At 38.2% G+C, this 22,839-nt stretch overlaps 1 protein-coding gene across 1 annotated transcript in view; it reads right to left on the bottom strand.

Annotated features, from left to right (window-relative positions):
* The window catches only part of LOC149068719 (equilibrative nucleobase transporter 1-like), a 45,371-nt gene extending 41,102 nt beyond the window's left edge, over positions 1 to 4,269 (bottom strand). Inside the window, exons 1-2 of the mRNA XM_089251104.1 lie at positions 4,110 to 4,269; positions 636 to 921 (exon numbers count right to left, since the gene is read on the bottom strand). Coding sequence (XP_089107230.1) covers positions 636 to 893 — 258 coding nt within the window. The 5' untranslated portion in view covers positions 894 to 921; positions 4,110 to 4,269. The remainder of the gene's footprint in view (positions 1 to 635; positions 922 to 4,109) is intronic.
* Positions 4,270 to 22,839: the final 18,570 nt, after the last annotated feature.

Raw genomic sequence — 22,839 nt, forward strand, 5'->3', positions numbered from 1 at the left:
GGCGTTGTAACTCGGGGGCGACCTGTACTCTAACGTCTACTGACATTTCCGTTATCTTGGAATCGTTGCCAAAGCCTAGAGATGACACTTTGGGCAATTCCAAGTTCCTCGGATACTTCCATCTGAGTACGCCCACATTCCAGGCGGCCGATTATTCTACCACGTAAAAAATCATCCACATGCGTCCTCTGTGTCATAACTATTCGCTTATGGCACTGAGCGCCTTACAGAACTCTTGTGAACAATTTTACTTCTTTGCCACCATTCCTTATATAACCCCCTCTTACACTCTCGTCATTGTGACGTACTATCGGCATCATCTGGTGGCTTGCTGAATATCATTTCATATCATTTGCATATCATTCTTGCACTGTGATAATTCTACAGGTGAAATTTTTACTTTAGATTTCGATTTCCGTGTGATTCTGAATTATCCTTAATTTATGGACATGAGTGTAAATTAAGCCAATGGGTCGCAAAAATTGATCGTGTTGTTCATTTGTTGGTCGTGGCTTGAAAAAGTTAAGAACCCCAGCTATGGACGAAGAATAAATAGAGAGAATATTTTATGCTTGCAACACAACAGTTATAATTAATCTTTTTTCTAAATCAAAACACAGTCAAAAGGCACTTACATTGTAGGTCAAGTTCAAGTTTAAAAGGTCGTCCTGTTGGGCCGGCAGCCGGTCGGCAACCACAGCCCTACTTATCCGGCTAGGCTCGACCTCCGCCGATGATGGATCGATGGTCAAGCTGTGGTCACATAGATGATGGTAGATGCCTTCTTCGAGCAACATCTGATGCAGAGAGTTCCATCCGAAGATGTTGCCGGTAAAAATGAAAGTCTCCAGGAGACCGTAGAAAAGTATGAAGTAACGCGTCGACTTGCGCATGATGACAGTAGATTCTAACAAAGTAATTCTAGTAATGAAAGTGAAATTAAATTTTTTTTTAGAATCATCTAATTAATATCCAACATCACTATGAATTGCAATAACGTGGGTAACATAGGAAAATGACGTTTCAAATACGACGAAACCACGAAAATTTCATTAACGATATTTTTTTTTTAACACTTTCTCGAAATTCTACTTAAGGTCACGGCAATACGTTCTGAGTACTAAACATACATAAAAGAAATTCCAGTTATACAAGTCTGATGATTCGTTGAAGATAAATGATGAATCAAGGAGAAGAAATACAAACGTTTATAGAATTCATAATTAGTTTTTAGCACCAGGGTGCGGTTAGAATTATCCCCAGGGCTGTCCGCGATAGATACTGATATCATATGTATGCAGATTATACATAAAAAAATATCGAATAGAAAATTCTCCTACCCTGAAAAATGCGTCGTTGTTTCTCTGAATTTTTGGGTTTGACTTTGGAATTGAGGATACGATTATTTTATGTAATATATATATTAGAAGGTGATGATCGGTTCCCGATCATGATCGAAATGATGATTCTCTCGTCACCGGATGAATAAATATCAGACACCTGCTAATGTTACTTTCAATAGAGAGTTTTCTCTGTAAAATTTTTTGTTTTTCATGTATTAGCGATAGAAATTATTGCTATATAAAAAATTATATCTGTAAGTAATTAAGAGAGAGAGGAGTTGGGATGGAAAAAAAATTCATGGTTTTCAACAAAATCTGCTTGATAATTTCCCTAAACTCAAAAATTTCACTGACTTTTTCTGACCACAACTCCTCACGAAAGAATTGCATAATTTAAAATCTATAAACTTCTAAATGATTTTCGAGAATTTCAGTTTCTATCTTCCGTTCACAGACTTTTTCCTCGACTTATATGAAATATTAGCATATATATATTTCCCAGACTTCTGCCAAATATTTTACACTTTATAACTGACCATTTTTCATTTCCCTGATTTTTGGGAATTCTGAGATTAACGGTTGGTAAAATAAAAATAAATTACCAAAGCATATACATTTTAAAATTTTTCTTAATTTCTATATATTTTTCTGCTGCGTTTGAATTTTTACTCTGTCCGGTACTAAAAGTATTTTTAGTATATTTTTCTAATACATGGTGTGACACGCATTGGTTACGCTATAGTGGATCCTGCTTATGACGTTCCCATTTAGAACGTTTACCCGGTTAGTAAGACTCCTTTTCGTGGACCCAACTCTCACTTACTAATACTCAACGAGATTTCTCTCGTTTAAAGCGTTTTCAAGCTAACAACATTTTTAATGACCGTTTTTTGAAAAACGTTTTAAGCGGAATCAACTGTATTTCCTTAAAATTTCTCAAAACTATGTTTTTTGTCAGAACATTTCCTTTTTTCAAATACTGCTTGATAAAGGGTCGAAACTATGCATGCATGCATGCTTTAACGAGAAAATTTCTTATTGAAAATGACAAGCAGTTTTGTCATAAAATGGAAATGAATTTCGATTATTTTCGTAAAAGATTGCATGTTGTTGAAATTAATATTAACACCGTAAATAAATAAATAAATAAAATCATGAAAGCTCTCATTAAATTGCATTAACGCATTCATAAAACTTAAAGGAAAAAAATGTCTTTAGTCAATAGGAAAACTTTAAATGTGTATGAAATTAACTGCATGGGAGAACCGTCAGACAGAGAAAAGTGGCAGAAATCTAGTAGGTGACCTACATTCAAATAGGCTTGAAATAGAACTTTGAATAGCTCTCGAAAAATTTCATGACTTTAAAATGATGTGGCAAAAATCATGAATTACAATCTCCGCTATCTCAGCGAATTTTCGTTCAATCGTAACCGTGGTAAATTTTTTTCGTTTTTACAGAGAAAGCAGCAAATTATACTAATTGGCATTTCCTTTAATTTGAATTTACATAAAAATTTTAATTTTTAGTTTCTCGCTAATCATTACTTCATGAGAGGGGTTTTTGTGTCAATACCGGAGTTGAATTTATTTATATCTGTGGACATTTTTTCATGTTTTACTTTAATATCTAGAATCAATAGTAGAATTTTTATTCTTTTCGGGCATCCCGTACGCATACCGGTATATTGTTATAAAATAAAAACAATTCATACAAAGTAAAGCGTAAGATTTTTTAAACTAATTTTCTTAGACATTAAAATCTAACATTAATGGATTTCAGTTCATTACTTTTATTGTGGTACTAGAAAGCTTAAATATAAAAATATATATATATGTATGTATGTATATATATATATATATTATCAATGTGATATCAATTAGCAGCATTGCAATGAATATACGAAAATATGATTGGTGTATACTGAAATATAAATGTCTCTATGTTTTCATTACCATAGCACCATATTAATACCCATACTAATTAGTTTTATCCGGACAAAAAATTTATTTACTGATATTTAGTCACCATCAATAAATATCAGAAACAGGATGGCGCAAAGAACAGACCCTTGAGGAAAAGCTGTGTTGATATATTCGAAATTAATTTTTTTTTCATTTTCATAGCACTAGATGTTTATTCATATACTAATCAGTTTTATGCGGATATAAAATTGAATTACTGATATTTATTCGTCATCAAATAATATTCGAAGCAAGATGACACAAAGAACAAACCCTTAACCGTTTAAGCGGCAATGACGAGATATCTCGCCCTCTGTAAAAGCCTCTTACTTTAGCATTTCACAAGTCCAGATATTTTGTAAAGTAGATTTCTAAATGTGGAACATTTTTCCTTATATTCCTTACTTTGTACCTGCTGAAAATGGAAAGAAAGCTTACTTAATTGAAGAAGATATGACATTATGAAGATGGTTTTAGAGATTTATAATTGCCGCTTAAAAGGTTAAGAATATCTGCTTTGATATATTCGAAATTGAAATTTTCCTTACCATAGCACTTGATGTTAATACTCATATTAATTAGTTTTATCCGCATTTTAAATTAAATTACCGACATGTGTGACATCGTCAAAAAATATTAGAATAAGGATTGAACAAAGAATAGACCCCTGGGAAACACCCGTGTTTATATATTCGAAATTGAAATCCCAATTTATAATTTTAACATTTACGTTCTAAAACACAATCGGTAATTGTTACGTATTTATATAGAAAATATTTCTATTGAATGCGATTCAACTCACCGGCGAATTGAAGAAACGACCCTTTTCTTGATAATATCCTTCTGAAATGAGTATCCAATTCAAGATCCAGTTGACATTGCGGTCAAACTTCCTTGTGGAATCTACCCAAAGTAGACAGGAGTTTGTTGTATGTTAACGATAGCAATTGTTTCGTGTGTGTATTTATAAAAAAGAAGCCGTAGGGGTGAAACAAAAAATAGAAGAACGGGGGAAAAAACTTTCCCGCTCTTTCCCTTTTACGAAAAACCATTGGTGGAATGATTATCCAATATGATTGCCTCATTGGTCATCTCGTAACAGTGACGTTATTACTACCTGGAAGTAGAATATCACCTTGAAGAGGTTGTACCGAGAGGATTGAAACTGCAACGAGAAAAGCAATAAAATGACATAACTAGATCCGCTTTTTGCTTTTCTTCGTCGTTCACAGTTCGTTGCTGACATTGAATCTATTCAATCAACTCCTTTAAATAAGGTTTGCGGTTCGGGTTCATTTAGAAGAAAAACATCTCATATATACATTATAACAAAATCGAACCTGTTGGGGATGGAACCAGCGGCCCTAAACGGTTTTGGGTTTCACCTCACTCTGGATTTCAAGTTCACAAAAAAAATTTTATCATTTAAAATTTTCAAGGGCGGCCACGGAATAGACGCTTTATTTTGAAGCATGAATGAAATTTTGCAATAATACGGCCCACTCGTCAAGACGTCCCTGAGCACCACAGATGCTATGGTTATATATATTTTAAATCTCAGTTACGCTCACGTGAAGTTGAGCGCAGGAACTCGAAAGTGTTGTGTTGTGTTGTGCTCCCCCCCCCCCCCCCACACACACACACACAGTTCTGGTTGGAACTGATGGCCTACCAACCTACCAATTTACATACTTACCCCCTAAATTAGCGGTTCTCAACCGGTTGGGGTTCGTGTAAACTCCCCCAGGGGCTCCGTGGCAACTCGGGGAAAATTCAAAAAACAGTACATTTGAAAAAAAAAATTACTATAAATATTTTTGAATAATTAAAAATAAATCAGTAACTTTGATGAATTAATTAACAATAGGAAATCTGGAATTAGATTTAAACCGTGGGAGTTACCAGACACCCATCTCCTAGAAAACTAAAATTAAAAACGTAGGATGATAAAAATTTTCAGATATTGATACTACAGTCGAGTACACTTATAACATACAATGGATATAACATGCAGCCGTAGATGAAACATACGGTTTTGGAATCCCAGAATTTTGGCCCATTCACTTCTATATATTTTTATCTCTGTTATTGCATACCGGAATTAAAACATTCACTGTGGATACAACATACCAAAAGCAATCTCTTAACCAAAAAAACAATTCAGAGATATAACATACTGCAAACAAAAACCTGGAAAAATGAAGCCAAAAACTGACTTACAGTAGCCACCGCTTATAAGAATCACTGGTTATAATAATCAAACTCTTATAAGAATCAAATCAGCAAAACGAAAACCAAACACGCTGTTTCAACGTAAAAAAATCATCGGTTATAGCAATCAGATTTCCGCTTATAAGAATCAAAAACAATTATTTTTCACAAAAACTGCCACTGTTCATCTCAGTTGTGGGAACTTGTAGAATATTTTTGATCATTCACAAGGTTGGAGGACTACTTATGGGCACTTTTACCTTTGTAATAAAACCATCTCATATAGGCACAGAGTAATAATAATATAGGCACAGAGTATATCTTTAGTCTATGCATATAGGTTGTTGCTTTTCCTTCCCTCCCCCGAACAGTAAGGATTACAAACTGATAAGCGAATATATCTAGAGCGTGTTTTCACAAAGTGGGCAATATTGCTCACTGGGAGCAATAGAACGATTCGGGGTTTGAGAATAGTTACGGGTATAACATAGGATCCTATGGGTCGGCTTTTGAGTTTGGGGGGATTAAAAAATATTCCGAAAAAAGTGATGGGACAAAAAGTTTGGGAACCTCTGATCTGAAGTTATGTGCTCGGACAAGAGTCATCCCGGAATCTTTGGGGCCAGACTCCCGGGCCAGACTTTCCAATGGCCCCCTTATAGCGAATTTATAGCGTGAAAAAAACAAAAAAATAACAAGAATCATCCTGGGTTCCAGGGCTGGAGCCCATCAGCCCCACTTTTGTGTTGGGGCCATGATATTAGTAGGCCTACAGTAGTAATGCAGTTATTCTGTAAAATAATAAATGCATTATTATTCAGTTAACACGATGTCTAAGAACAACGATATACTTTGGATGTTTAAACTAATTTAAAATTTTAGAAATTAAAATATTCAATAAGAAATTAATAATGTTTTTCTTTCCACTTTAAAAATATCATAATCTCGCTTTCAGCCTCCCCCCCCCTTCCCCCCCCCCGCGTACTCCAGTGGTTACTGGAAGAGTAACAGTAAAATAATTTCCGGAAATAAGAATCAAAATGGCTGAACCAAACGTGATTCTTATATGTAGCGGCTACTGTATTTGTGCAATATGTATTGTATGCAGGTAATATCTTGGTGTTTTTTTCACAGAAAGTCGCGGGAGTTTTTTCAATAATGAAAAATTTATTGTCCAAATAATTACATCAGCAAAGCGCAGATAGCACTCTGTTATGTGCGGAAGAGTAAATAATATCCTTCGCCTGATATAATCACAAAACAATGAAAAACGCAAGTACACAGAAAAATACGAAATTCTTATAATGCATTTCAACACATTATAGGTGCCGTCTTCTGAGGAAAAATGCAGTATGTACCTTTCTTTCTTTCAAACCGAGCACATCTCAGGTCTATCACCATCTATGGGCGATTTACTACCTAGTGAGTTGTGCCGGAAGTGTAACTGTGTGCGTGTAACCCTAACAGTCTGAGTGCGTATGCAGTGTTGTGTTTGATTTTTCAGTGCCGCCATCTATATTTCAGAAGTGAAGTGAGTAATGTGTTATGATTGAATTTGTACTGTTTGTAAGTCTGTTGCTCTCTGTGGCGAGACTTTTTAAAGGGGGAGATCGGCTCGAATTTGCGCCTTGAAGATGGGAACCACAGAAAACCAACTTCAGCCGACCGCCACTGTGGTGACGGTGGGGTTCGAACCGTGACCTCGCGACGCGAGTCCGTCACTATGACCACTCGACCACCACAGCGGAGCAGTACGTATCACTGAAAAGAAAGTTTTCGAGAATAAAAAAATTGATTAGATTTTCCCGTGCGTGCAACTAACGAATGAGCCCAAATGGGTATCATGGTATATATGGTATATGACAAAAATATTTTTATGGGCATCTTTTTATCAGCCACCTCGTTGGGCATTTTGTCTGTTGTGGCGTTGTATTTGTGTAAATCGAACAACGGCCCTCAAACTATTAAAGGGTCTCATCGATGTGCGCATGATAACGAATATTTTTCAATTCGGTTTTTCATAAAGGAACATAAAAAGAAGCATCAAAAAAATTCTTGAGCCTAGCCAGGGCCGTCTTAAGAGTATCCTGGACCCCAGGCTAAGGGATTTTTTTCTGACCTCTCCCCTCCCCCCCCCCCCACCTGGAAAAACATGTTTACTTTCATTAATTTTAATGACCTAATTTTCATGCTTCCCTTTCCCCCCGCCCAGGGCCGTGCTCGTGTCACTTAACTTACTTAACTTAGGGGTCTGTAAATGTCTCGTGGGCCACTTAAGTGAGGTGGAAGCATGCCGTGGGTTACTTGGGTTATCTGAAACTATGCCAAATAACTCAAGTGATGTAGAACTGAACGATGGAGCCACTTGAGTGCTCGGACACAGTGCCGCGGCTCATTTAATAATCACTCAATCATGCCGCGGGCCACTTAAGTGATGTGGAACTGCACCGTAGTTCGCTAAAGTGAATGGGCAAATGTGTCGCGGGTCATTAAATTGATCTGTAAATGTACCACTTAGCTATTGTTTACAAAATTAGGTGTGAAGGGTTCGAACCTGGATCCTCGCATCGCGAGTCCGTCACTATAACCACTCGATCACCACAGCAATTGACAACATCATCGTGCCCCCCAGCAATAATGACCGTGCCTCCCCCCAGACTTTCAAGTCTATCTGCGTCTATGAACTTGCGAAAAGAAGGCTGTGTGGGGCAGGGCCGCAACTATGTATTTGATACTTGGTCAGCCGGGGACAAACTCGCATTCTAGCGCACTCTTGTAATGTTGAAGGAGAGATTAAAGGGTAAAATTTTCATCCCCTCTGGTCCGCCTGCTCAAACCAAGTTGCGGCCCCGGCTGTATGTTGATTGTTGCCAGGTGCGGCTTTGTGGGAGGGGGGGCGGAGGTTCCGTTTTAGTCGCGACCAAAAATCAGCAACACGATCAACTTCGATGTACAACCCATCTCGGAAGCCCATGCGACCCAAATTAGGGGAAACGATCCCCATAGGTGAAGAACCCCGGTATTAAATGATGGCTCGCGGCTACGAAGGGCTTCAAAAAAAATTTGTAGGATGCGTCCCTCTGACCCGAGGATAACCGATTAACAAAAAAAAATTTTGGTTTGATGTACGGGCACATCACAAAAAACCCTTGTGACCAAATTTGGATCGCGACCCCTGGGATAAGTAGAGCGGTTGTGAGTTCATTGTTATTATTACATAGGTTTTACGTGGAATATAAAGAGTTGTTAAATTAATGTTTCTGATTCATTTTATATTGATATTGTAGAGTTCATATAGCTATTAGATCAGTGGTTTTCAAACTCTTGTCACCTGCGGTTCCCTTCCCCAATTCATGGTTCATCGGTGACTCCCCAGAATAATTTGGCAGATATTTTACCATATGAAAGAACCGAACCACTTCAAAGCATAAATGGGGGCACAAATCAATATCTCCAGCTTGCCGCGACGCTTCTGACAGAGATTGGCGACGCTCCTAGAAGCCACGGCACACACTTTGAGAAACACTGCCTTTGATAGTTAAGTGAAAAAAAAATTCTTTTATCGTAGCTGCCTATTTTCCGTTAGTTGTTACGTATTCCCCGCATGAGCCGCATGCCTTAAAAATCAAGAAAACAAACGCCACCTTTAATCCACTTCGGGTACTGATCGCCCAGGGCTGTCTTAACGTTATCGTACGCGCACATACAAAGCGATTTTTCTGAGAGAGGCAGTACTACTTAGCTAAAAATTCCTACCTGCCTATTTGCATATTTACTTTTGAAAATCGGAACCAGATCTAATTGTCACTTGACACCCCGGTGCCAGAAGTGCCCAGATGGGGCCCATGCAGTAAACCAAGTTCTACAGAATAAGGACATGATTTTTGTGGGTCATTAGTGGATCAACCGTGTAGTTTGATCTATGGAAGTAAAAGAAATGCTATCAGAGGTATAAATTACAAACCTTGAGAATGTATCTGTTACAGGCAAAGTACGAAATCCAGGCATTCTATACAATGTCTGGTATTGTATTGTACACTTTTCAGGCAAAGTGTGAAATGCCGGTTTTATTCTATACTTTGCCTAGGCATTCTATGGAATGACTAGTCATTCTACAGAGAAAAATTAAGCAAAATTATAAATTGTAATCGTATAAATTGAATATTTTATACCGCCCCTCAACAAATCAATTTTTATGAGAGCCAAAGGGAAACGTTTCCGGAAAAAGATGACGAAAATTCTGTGAAATTTTAATTTGACGGAATTGTAATATTTATATCGCCCCTCAAGAGATCCTCTCTCACGACAGCGAAAAGGAAATTTTTTTGGAGGAAAGAAAACTTGTCATTCATCAGAAATCTATAAAAATTTATAATTCAACAAGAATCTCTTATTTTATTTGGCGCATTTGGCATCCTGCTGCTTATATGATGAAAATGTTGTCAATGTTTGTTTTACAGATGAAGAATTTCATACTTTGCCTGAAACGACCAGGCATTGTATAGAATGCCTGGATTTCATACTTTGCCGGTAAGGGGCCGTTCAAGTATTACGTAAGCAAATTTTTAGCCATTTTTGACCCCCTTCCCCCCCCCCCGCCAGCAAAATTTCGTCATCAGCTCTGCCCCTCTGAATCCTAACTCATATTTTCATAAAGGGGGGTTGATGACGTAAGCATTATCCAAGCGCCCCCCTCCCCCTTGTCATCAAAAGTCAGCAAATCGGAAATCCCCCCCCCCCCATCGATGATGACGTAATACTTGAACGGCCCCTAACATATCTAAAAGAAAAAATACTCAATATAACGGTGAATCGTCACCTACCTACTGGCAATAATATACCTACTGGCAGGGCCGCAACTGGATGCTTGGTTAGCCGGGGCAACCACTCATTTTAGACACCCCCCCTCCCCCGTAATGCTGAAGGGTAGGTAGGTTGAATGGTGAAATTTGCGCCCCTTTTTGTGATGCGCCCGGGCACCAGGCCCACCTGCTTCCCCCCACCCCCACCCCCACCCCCACTACTTGCGGCCTTCCCTATTGGTAATACTTGTATTATGACCATTCTAACATGCAATGGTTTCTACTTGAAGTGTTGTTACAGCCTTTATCTAATCGACCGCTCGTCGTAGTGTGGTACAAAGCTGCATTAAAAGTCAATCTTTCAAGCGGCTTTGGTGTGGTATGGTTCTAATTTTAAAAATTCTCAAAATGTGACCAGAAATTACCCGGTACGAGTTTTAAAGATGAAAATGCAGAGCGCGAAATAAAAACTGTAAATTTTTATACGACCCCTCCCCCTGTCCGCTATGCAAAAAAAAATTTTGCGGCCCCCTCTAAAAAAATCGTATGTAGTTGCTCCCCGACTTACAAACTTTTCGAGTTACGAACGTAAATCTTGTATGGGAAGTTTTGTTTTCACGAAAAGAACGAATTCTGTCACAATCATATTTTTTTTTTCATTATTTCAGGAACGCGTTGATAGTCTGGATCGTAATCACACACGATCCATTGAGAGGGCAGAGGGAATAGCATTTAAATTAATTTTACAAAATTCATAAATTATTAATAATAATTAGCACGTGGTCCACCTGCTGACACTTCATCGTGGCTCGAACCACATTGAACATACATAAATTTTTGTCATACTTTTTAAGCGCTTCAATCATCATCGCTTTATCTGTATTTGTTCGATCATCCATATTGTCCGAATTTTTTTGCGGAAAGAAATAATTATTTTGTCTACATAAAATCGATTGTTGCAAATGTACAATTTTTGTTACCAAAATTTTCGTCTCATGAAAACATTTTATGCTAAAAAAAATAACAAACTCCCTCTCTTTTTTCATCATCGCATGAGTTGCCTGAAATTTCGAGATTAGATGGCAGCACCAACAGTATATAAATCAAGCCCCCATCGAGCTTATTAGAACCCCCTATATGAAGGCGTCTTAGAGCTTATATTACTGTTGGGAGTATGTGATGTCAGCGGTCTCCCCCAACATCTTTCGTCGGAAAATCACGTGACCCGTGAAAACAAACAAAATCCCCGTTGTTTTCTCATGGCATTCACAACAATTTGAAACGATAAATGAAAGAAATAATTTTAGCGTCGATGAGATAATTCCAAAATTAATGAAAGATAATTTCAGCATTAATGAAAGATAATTTCAGCATTAATGAAAGATAATTTCAGCATTAATGAAAGATAATTTCAGCATTAATGAAAGATAATTTCAGCATTAATGAAAGATAATTTCAGCATTAATGAAAGAAATAGTTCCAGCATTAATGAAAGATAATTTCAGCATTAATGAAAGATAATTTCAGCATTAATGAAAGATAATTTCAGCATTAATGAAAGATAATTTCAGCATTAATGAAAGATAATTTCAGCATTAATGAAAGAAATAGTTCCAGCATTAATGAAAGATAATTTCAGCATTAATGAAAGATAATTTCAGCATTAATGAAAGATAATTTAAGCATTAATGAAAGAAATAATTCCAGCATTAATAAAAGAAATAATTCTAGCATTAATAAAACAAATAATTTCAGCATTAAATAATTATTTTCACGTATTCCCAAGGGATCAGCATGATCCGTCCAGGGAATTTGTTAGTGTTAGTATGATGTTAGTATAAATGAAAGAAATAATTTCAGCATTAAATGAAAGAAATAATTTCAGCATTAAATGAAAGAAACAAATCCAGAATTGATGAAAGCAATTATTCCAGTAGTAATGAAAGAAATAATAATTAATAAAGGAGATAATTCCAGAATTAATGGAAGAAAATTCAAGAAATAATGATGAAAAATTCCTGAATTAATGAAGGAAAATCGAGAATTAATGGGGAAAAATTTCAGAATTAATGAAGGAAAATCGAGAATTAATGGGGAAAAATTTCAGAATTAATGAAGGAAAATTCAAGAATTGATGAAAGAAATTATTCCAGTTTTTCACCTTTTTAGATAAGTTTCTCTCTCTCTATCTCTATCCTTTTTTTTTATCTTTAAAACCCAATGTTTTGAGACCGAATTGTACATTTCTATGGGCAAATTGCCAGGCGGGAACTTTGTTTTCACCGAGTCACGTCATTTCCTTGCATTTGATGTCGCTGCAGTCGCGGCGGGAGCAAGCTCGATGCAAGCCTCAGAGTCTCTGTCGTCTGCTTCTCTCCAGGTTACTTGTTTTGTACTTCTCCTTGTGTCCTGAAAAAATTACTGAACTGGCAGTTCAAACTTCCAGTTCTGTTTGTGAGCTTAGCTTGTAGGGAACCGAACAAACCGTCTGTCGTCTGCTCATTAAGAGGTTCTTCGTTTTGGACGTCTCCTTATGCTCAAATAAAATAACCGAACTATTAGTTAAAATTTCCAGTTCAGTTTATGAGCTTCGTTTAGAAGGAACTGAGCGGAATAAATAATATAGTTTTTTTTACTTAAAACTTCATCATCGCCACGTGAGTCACTTCGAAATTTGAGATTAGATGGCAGCACAGTACTATAAAGTGGTGTGTGGAAAAATTCACTTTTTTTACGATCTTACCTGTCGTCCGTTGTGTGGAGGTCCTTTGTTTTGGATGTCTCCTTGGGTCTTAAAAATATTACTGAACTGGGAGTTTGATCTTTCAGGTCAGTTTATAAGCTTTGTTTATAAGAAACTGAGAGTAATAAACAATATAGTTTTTTTTACTTTAAACTTCATCCTCATCACGTGAGTCACTTTTAAATTTGAGATTAGATGGCAGCACATTACTATAAAGAGGAATGTGGAAAAATTCACTTTTTTTACGTTCTTACCTGTCGTCTGTTGTGTGGAGGTCCTTTGTTTTGGATGTCTCCTTGGGTTTGGATGTCTCCTTGGGATGAACTAGGAGTTCCATCTTTCAGGTCAGTTTATAAAACCGGGTTTTCCTAGGAATATGTTTTTTGCGCAGCGTGAACCGAATTCAACCATTTCGCGCCGGCAGAAACGTGTTACATGATAACGCTACGCGTTTGTGTTTTCCTAGCGGGGCGCATCAGATCAGGGCAGCTATATAAAGTATATGGCTTTGGCATCAGCTACTCTGTCGTCGGCATGCTCCGGTTTGAAGGGAAAAGAAAGCACACAAGAGTGAAGAGAATACCGGCAAAACCGCGGCGCACGAAGCATTTGACTCCTCCAGAAGCAGTCGGCCAATCATGCCCGACAAAGCGCTGTCGTGAGGCGTATTGCGCTCTGTAGGAAAACAGTCATGCTGCTTTTCTTACTGGTGAGTGGACGGCGTGTCGCGCTGGGCGAATCACGTTGCGCGCGGCACAAGAAACCTGCTCCTAGGAAAACCCGGCTTTAAGCTTCGTTTATTAGGAGCAAAGCTGAATGAAGAATTTAGTTTTTTATACCCGAGCTTCGCCATCACTACATAAGGCATTTCTAATTTTGAAAGTAGGTAGCAGCACCAAGAGTATTTTTAAAAATGAATGTATTAAAGTATTCTAGAGTATTAAATTAATTTTAATTCCCTTAAAATTGTTAGTGCCATTGTCCGCTGGAAATGCGACAAGGCAAAAAAAAAAAACTGCCATTGGCGGACGGCGTAACGTTTCGAGTCACCCGGTATATACGAGACTCATTACTTCGTAGATGCAATATCTATAGGACGTACTCCCTAGCGGGAAGACTGGATGCATTTATCGCACCCACGTCCTGCAGGGTCTTTGTTGGGGCCTTAGAGGCCAGATTTTTCACTGGACCCTCGATAAAGAATATAGTATGGGGGGGAAAAAAATAAGAAACTAGGTTGAAGCCTTTCAGCCTCCACAGAGGCCGTGTGACCTGTGCAGGCACGTGGAGCACCTCTCTAGGAAAAGGTGCCAAATCCGAGTTGGAAAAAAATTTGTTCAGCTGAGAAATGTCATCGGAGGGACCAAAAAAGATCCCGCACGGGCAGAGATTCCTTTCTCTTTTCTGCCCTTACCCATTTGTACATCAAGGCCACCTTAAGACCATCGTAGACCCAGGGCCACAACTAGAGGTTTGGTCAGCTGTGTCAGGCAAGCATTTTGACACCCTCTTGTAATGTTGAAGCAGAGTTCAAAACAATTTCAGAAAAGAAACCATAATCGGTGTTCTTAACTAGGGAATTCCTTAACTACTTCCATTAGTTTGGCCGTGCGACCTGCGCGGCTGTATGGGGCACCGCCAGGTGCGAATCCAGGGATGTGTCGGGAGAAGCCAATTGTGTGAGTGCGTTGGATCGTCCCGACGGGACAGGAAAATTTTCCAATATCATTCAGTTCTGACCTATCTCCCCCCCCCCCCCCGCCGGATCTGATCCGTTCCTGAGTACTGAGCAAAGGCAGACATCTTCAACTGCTGCGAATGGAGCCCAGGCAGAAATATTCAGCTGGGAAAGAAACTGAGACAGACATGTTAAACTGCGAAATGAGTGGAGGAAGAAATAATCAGCTCCGAATGGGGCGGAGGTACAGGCATCTTCAGTTGCGAATAAAGCCGAGGCAGAGATCTTCAGCAACGAATAGAGCCTAGGCAGAGATCTTCAGCTGCGAATGAAGCCGAGACAGATATCTTTAGCTGCGAATGGAGAGAAGGAAGGCGGATCCAGGGCGTTGTGTCGGAAAAGCGACTTCCTGTGTCGGTGCATTGGATCATCCGCATTTCACGGGACAGACAAATTTCTCCCATATCATTCGGCTCTTGGGAGCGGCGGTCGCTCCCGGTCTGGATCCGCACTTGCGCACTGCTCTAAAGAGGAATGTGAAATTCGAGTGGAAAAAGTTAGAAGCTTTGTCGGAAAAAAAAATGTGGGCAAGGGGACACCAAAAAGAGGTTCCGCTCGAGTCACCCCTGCTCTTAACGCATATTGGTGCATCAGCCCCCCCCCCCACCCTCCAGAAGCAGGACCGCTGTGTCAGATTTTTTTACCGGATATTCATTACTCTGTAATTAATTTATAAAAAGCCATGGATCCCATATCCCACTGCATGGCTCCTAGGCTGGGATCTCTGGTACGCCTCCAGGCCAAACTTTTCATGCCCCCCTCCTTCTGTAGTAAGTTTATAATGTGAGAAAATACACAAGAAAATTATAATTATCTTCCCGTGTTTGCTCCCCTCTAGCAGCGGCCCTCGGGAGCAGTGTGTCTTGTGACCCGGGTGTCGGATCAGAGGGGGTTGGCATCAAAATGCGTCCTTGCTCCGGCTGACTAAGCATCTAGTTGCAGTCCTACCTACTTCACCCATCCTTCGGGAACGCTTCGATATCTCTCTGAGATGGGAAGCGGGGTGTGTCTGGTCTTCAAAGTCCTGCCTACTCTAGTGGGAAGGCCGCAACTAGTGGGGATGGACAAGCGGGTTCGGTACCAGGGGCACCGGACCAGAGAGGGCACCAAACATTACAAAGGGTGCCAAAATGTGATCTTGCCCAGCTGACTAAGCATCGACCGTGCTTGTGGGAAGGAGACTATGGGGGGTCCATCCAGGGACGTATCGTAGCCCCGGAGCAGTCTTTCTTGAGGCTTCTTGAAAAGATTTATTATCATGCACATTATAAGTGCATATTTTTTGTAAGCCCCCCCCCCCCATTTGATCGAGGCAGGACTCTGGTTGCCGCAGCCCTTTTACGGGCCAGGGTCCACCTGGTGGGGGGGGGGGCTCAGAATAATACGAGATTTGGTGAACTTTTGCTGAACATTTTTCATACAAATTATTAGGTTAGCATTTCCAGCCAGAAGGGAGGGTTGGGGGCTTAGATATATCACTTTGTTCGGGTGCCAGGGCCATCTTAAGTGCACCATGGGCTCCCTGGCCAAGTGATTTTTATGCGGCCCTACCAGGTAAATTTACATGTATGTAAATAAAGCAATTGGAAGCGAGACTCGTCAGACCAGGCAACGTGTTTCCAGTCCCCAACAGTTTAATGTCGGTGTTGTCGGGCCCAGGCGTGGGGTAAAGCTTTGTGTCGTACAGTCATCAAGGGTACACGAGTGGGCCTTCGGCTCCGAAAGCCCATATCGATGATGTTTCGTTGAATGGTTGGCACACTGACACTTGTTGATGGCCCAGCATTGAAATCTGCAGCAATTTGCGGAAGGGTTGGTTGCTCGTCCGTCACGTTTAATGATTCTCGTCAGTCGTCGTTGGTCCCGTTCTTGCATGTCCCGATCTTTTTCCGGCCGCAGCGATGTCGTAGATTTAATTTTTTACCGGATTCCCGATATTTCCAGTTTTTTTGGCTCTTTAGTTTATATCAACATATTGTGTGCCTTCAAATAAAAATATTGCCTTCGAATAGAAATTTGGAGAAAATTTAAAGTCAAGTGAACAATTGTTAATATGAAATTTTGATTTTAATAGGATAAATTATGTCGATATATCAAAATCATTTCATCAGTTATAATTGAATCCTTACTGTGTATGTTTTACATCGTAGATGTTGGTATTTTAGGAGAGCAAGAACTTATCCACTATAACTTTGTCACTTTATAATTAGTTTTTAATTTAGAAAAATTTGCTCATTTTTGTTGCGTGTTTTTCTTAAAATTATCATTATTTCTTTTAAATTTTTTGTTCACTTTTTACCATACTTTGAGAATCTTAACTTTTTCGTGATGCATATTTTTTTTATTTTGTACTTTTTGTTCTATTAGTATAAAAATTAATAATTTTAAATAAATAATTAATATATTATACAATACATTAATTTCTTTGTTTTTTTTGTATTATATATATAATTTACTTAATTATAATGTAATTTTCAATTATCTGTGTCTAGATGATGTCTCACATTTTTTATTTTGTAATCTTTGTGCATACATGAAAATGAATAAATTCGATTGAAAATACAAGTAAAAACCATTACTTGTATGTTGTTATAATAGCAACCTCCAGCCAGTGCTGTTGTGGTGGGTTGGTAAGACATGGAGTCAAAGATGGATAGAGTTCAGGGTGCATGGGGTTCACTATACACTTTTATTTCTTCTGAAAGGGTGCCATCTATCGTTCAAAAGTTGAAGTATTTGCATATATCACATTAACGATATAGATCTATATCTTTGTGCTACTTGCGATATACTCAATATACTGTAGAAATGATCAAACATGGTGAAATACATATGTATACATGCATTTCTTACCATGTTTGTTTGCTTCTATTGCATTTTTTAAAATTTTGTAAAAGTCCCAGATCCCCCCGCCAAATGATGGGCCTGGTGCTGTTGCGCCCAAGTGGCATGGTGGTAAGGTGCTCGTCTACCGCTGTGAAAGTTGCCGTAACGGTCCCAGGTTTAAACCTGGGGTAAGACTATAGATATTTTCCCTAACGAGCTTAAGGCGACCGCCAATAGATAGCGCCTTCATTTACTGCCATTAATGGCAGTAAATAGCAATATGGCTAAAGTTGGTGTTTGGTGAAGTATTGGCGTGCACTTTGTAACGGTAACATTCCGCTCGCCTGCTGGTTTTCGGATGTCATCTTTCTATGACATTCTTCCGGTTTGATAAGCAGCACATCAACTTGCTGTAATGTCACTTGTTTCACCAGTGATGATAATGAATAAAAGAATAAAGAAATTTAAAATGCCCTTTTTCTTCCGACTTTGATTACTTGATGCCATTTCGCGAACTGGCAGGCCAAAATCTGAAATAAAGAAAAGATCGGACATTGGCTGGTCAATACGTGAAATGGCTGGATACTTTGGCCGTAACATATATACCATTGAAAAGAAAGTTTTACCACACAAATTCATCGATATCTATTTACATCTCTTTTAAAATTATGAATATATTAAATTTGATAAACCTAATTTTTCAACCAAGTTAATTTTTTGTATTCTTGAAAACGTTCTTTTCAATGGTAATTGAAAATAAAGATTGATTCCCATCAATGGGCCGTCTCGGCATAGAGAGCAACAGGGCTACTATAGGTACGAATATTCAATCCTTATATTTCACTGAGTTTAAAAAATAGATGCCAGCACCAAACATTCACGCAAAACTAGATACACTTACAGACTGTTAAGTACACAGCACAACTCATTTGGTAGTAAATTGCCTATTTATTTGTGAGCTGTGCTCGGCTTGAAAGAAAAGTTTAGTAGTAGTGTAAAAGCCATGGTATTTTTCTACTCCCACTTAATCAAGTAATCGAACACAAAATATACCAGAAAAGCAATGACTTTATATGCGGATTCGGACAAATAAAATACACAAAAAAGTTGTATATATTCCAGTAATACTGATAATCATTGTGGGTACGGTTTGAAAAAATTTAGAATACAATATCGATAAAACAATAACTAAAAATAAAAACCGAAAAGCAAATATAGTCAAACTTAACGCAGTAGATAATTTTTTCCCGTTTGTACACAAAGCTTCTGTCATTTCCAAAATTTCAAAGCGAATTCAAGCTCGATTCAAAAGATTACCAAACACAAAGGACACAAACAATAAATTTAATATATCCAAAAATTTTAACTTCTCTTTTTTACATTATCAAACATATTTGATTTCAATAATATATTAACTGTATGATACAATAGTATGAACTTTGGTTGGCATATATATATAAAAGTTTTGTTTTTATATGAGCTGCATGGAGAAATAGAATCGAGAATCTTATATGTAATTCAACACCATATACACACATCCTCGATTTCAGGAAAAGTCCTCATGATTGTTAGAGCATTTTATTTTCACATTTGCATATTTAACGTGATAATTTAAAAGCTATGTATAAAAGCTTTTAGCACCGAGTTTTTTTCTCCAAAAAAAAAAATAGAGCTTTCAAATAAATTTCTCGTCTCTAATGTCCAACACAGGGCTATGCGGAGGATATTCTATTTCTGAGCAAGATATCATATATAAGTTTAGCCTTTTAAGAAATACTTGAAAAAAATACACCGTGTTGTACCCTGGAATGTACTATTACGTTCAAAAAGTTCCAAGTAATTTTGTTACGGAAGCTTGAATATAAATAGAACCTGTTTATTTAGTGTTTCCTTCGAAGTAACTACTCTGTGCAATCATGCATTTTTGCCATTGTTCATACCAAGATGTAAATGCGGATTAAGAGCTTTTTTTTTGTCACACCCTCCACTGCCTTGCTGCACTTCTTTGGAATCTCAAGAATCGTTGTCCGTAAGCAAGTTCTTTATTCTAGGAAAAAGTCACATGGGGCAAAAAAGATCAGGGAAGTAAGCCGGTTTTAGAAGTATTGGAATGTGATGCTTTACTAGGTAATCTGACACCGGGAAGGACTTGTGAGCCTGTGCATTGTGTTGACGGAGCACCCATCACTTGGCTTTTCAAATATCTGATCACTTGTCTCCCCAAATCATAGACGTTTAAGGACTCTCAGGTTCCTCCAAGTCTCTGATTACCTGTCAAAAAACGTCACATTCCAATACTTTCATAACCACCTTATTCCCTCTGATCTGGCCCCATGTTAACTTTTTCTTTTCCTTGGATCCGAGGGCAAAGATACTCAGATTCCGAAGAAGTGCAGCAAGCAACGATGAAGACACTGGACGGCATGACAAAAAAAAACAACTGGCAAACCGCATTTACATCTCTGTATGGGTATCTTTTTCTCAGCCACCTCATTGGGCATTTTGCCTGTTGTGGCGTTGTATTTGTATTTGTATGGACAATGGCAAAAATGCATAATTGCAAACGGTAGTTATTACTTCAAAGGAAACACCAAATAAACAGGTTCTATTTGTGTTCATTCTTCAGTAATAAGTCTTGAAACTTTTTGAACACAGTAGTATGTGACTAGATATTTAGAATAATAATTTAAAAAAATTATTGCGCACACGATATCCATCAAAGCAACTGAAATCCATAATTTTTATTAATAAAACTCTGAAAATATAAACAAACATATCAAGCAAACAGGTGGATAAAAAGTAATGAGAAAAATTTTAAATCTACTTAACAGCTGCATTTTTCAGCCACAGATTCCCCAAGACAAACCCACACACACAGGTTCCAAGACAACATACTTAAGTAATGTTTTAGAGGGCATCAACATCATTTCAAGGGTTTTTTTAGAACACAGATTTTTCTACATGATTCCTAGACCATGGACATAGTCCGTGATTCTTACACACTGCATACTATTTTAAGGGTTCCCTGGAGCTTTGATATTTTCAAAACGCTTACTTCAAAGGCAAGCTGGAACATTGATATTTTCCTGAAGTAATTCATAAACCATGAATATTTTCCAAATGATTCCTACATACTCAAAGGATTTTCTGGAGCATTGATGTTTTCCAGATAATTCCTAGACCATGAATGTCATTTCAAGAGTTCTCTAGAGTAGATCATAGATTTAAAACTTGCATTCCACGGATTCGTGGTATCACACAAAAGCTCTTAAAATAATTTTATTTTGTACTGCCAAAACAAAAAAATACCCATATGAGCGAAATATCTTATGCGTATTTGGGATCCCTGGAACAATATATAGTAACAAGTTCTTTGCTAACTGAAATTGTAAAAGCCTCTGCTGTACACCATGGATATTTTCTGGGTAATTTCTAGACCCCTGAATATTATTCCAAAGGCTGCCTGGAATCTCTTGATATTTCCAAGCAATTCTTAAACCATGGATATCGTTTCAAGGGCTGTCTGGGAATGTGGATATTTTCAAGGAAAAGGGAATTACTAGAACATGGGCATTATTTCAAGGTATCTCTGGAGTATCAACATTTTCCAAGCAATTCTTAGGCCATCAATATTTTCTAAGCGATTGCTAGAATATGAGTAGGTTCCAGGTGATTTCTATAGACCGTGGATATTATTTCAAGGGGAGTTCACTGGGTATTTTTAATCGATCTGTAGGACATGGATGTTCCAAGTGATCCTAAAGCCAGGTTTTCTTAGGAGTAGTTATTTCGAGCCACGTGAACCGAATTGGACCACTTTGCATCAGAGGAAAAGTGTTACATAAACATGCTAGGTGTTTGTGTTTTCCTAGCTTGGCGCATCAGCTCAATGCAGCTATATAGTATATGGCCCTGGCATATCAACTATTTTGTCGACTACATGCTCTAGTTTGAAGGGAAGGGAAAGAAAACACACCCAAAATGAAGAGAAGATCAAAATGAAACCTGCAGCGCACATGTCGCATTTGACTCCTCCAACCTGTCAATCACGCTCGGTGCAAAGCGCTGGCGTGAGACATGTTGCACTCTGTAGGAAAACAGTAGTACCGCTTCTCCTATTAGTGTGTGGACAGCAAGTCATGCTGGGCGATTCATGTTGCGCACAGCACAGAAAACCTGCTCCTAGGAAAATCTGGCTTTACAGTACATAGATATTTTCCAAGTGATTTCCAAACTACAGATTGATTCTAGGCAATTCCCAAACCATGGACATTATTTTGAAGGAATCTCTGGGGGGAGGGGAAGGTGAGGAGGAAGTGTTTTTAAGAAATTCCTAGACTATGGATCCAAGAAATATTTTTAAAACACGTAACTTTTAAAAGAGCCAGGTCACAATCACTATAAAATTTTGATGCCTAAACTTGTGGAGTATTCTCTTGGTTATCCTTTGTCATGTATAGCTCAGAAGCTGTAACAAATCAGTCATCGATTATTCTACTTATTTTAAATCAGAAATGATATTTTCTAGTATTCTAGTTCACAAAAAAGTGATAAATTTTAAATAAATTTAAAAAATAGCAAAAAAAAAGTTGAAAAGTTAGCTGTCTACTCTGGAAATCGAACTTGGATCCTCTTGCACACTAGGCAAGTGCTATACCTTATACACCAGAGAGACACAACCTTCCTTTATAATATGCATCAGCTGAGAAAATAACATCTCTCTATATTGTCACCACCTGGGGGCAGTCTTGGCTTTAGTTGAGGGAGTCTGCAATGTCTCCACTCAGGGCAGCAAGCTACTGTATGTTAAAAAGAAAGGTTGTGTCTCTGGTGTATAGACACTGCACTTGCCCAGTATGCAAGAGGACCTGGTTTCAATTCCCAGAGGAGACAGCAAATTTTACTTCCTAAGGTCTGTATCAGGATAACAAAAAAATCTCTCCCTATGTATTATGGGCCAAGAAAAATACTACTGCATTCAAAAAGTTCTGAAACTTTTATTACGGAAGAATGAATGTGAACACAGATACAATATGTTCACACACACACAATTGCTGTTTCTCTCAAAGTAACTATCCTGTGCAATTATGCATTTTTGCCATTGTTCATTCCACAATATGTAGAAGCAAATTGCAAGCCTTTTTTGTCACACCCTCAGTGCCTTTGCTGCTGCTTGCTGCGCTGCTTCAGAACCTGAGAATCTTTGCCCCTA

The sequence above is a fragment of the Pholcus phalangioides genome, unplaced genomic scaffold (assembly GCF_987345545.1).
Source record: "Pholcus phalangioides strain wild (caught in Gottingen) unplaced genomic scaffold, Ppha-v1.0 ptg000024l_1, whole genome shotgun sequence".
In the NCBI taxonomy this organism is placed as follows: Eukaryota; Metazoa; Arthropoda; class Arachnida; order Araneae; family Pholcidae; genus Pholcus; species Pholcus phalangioides.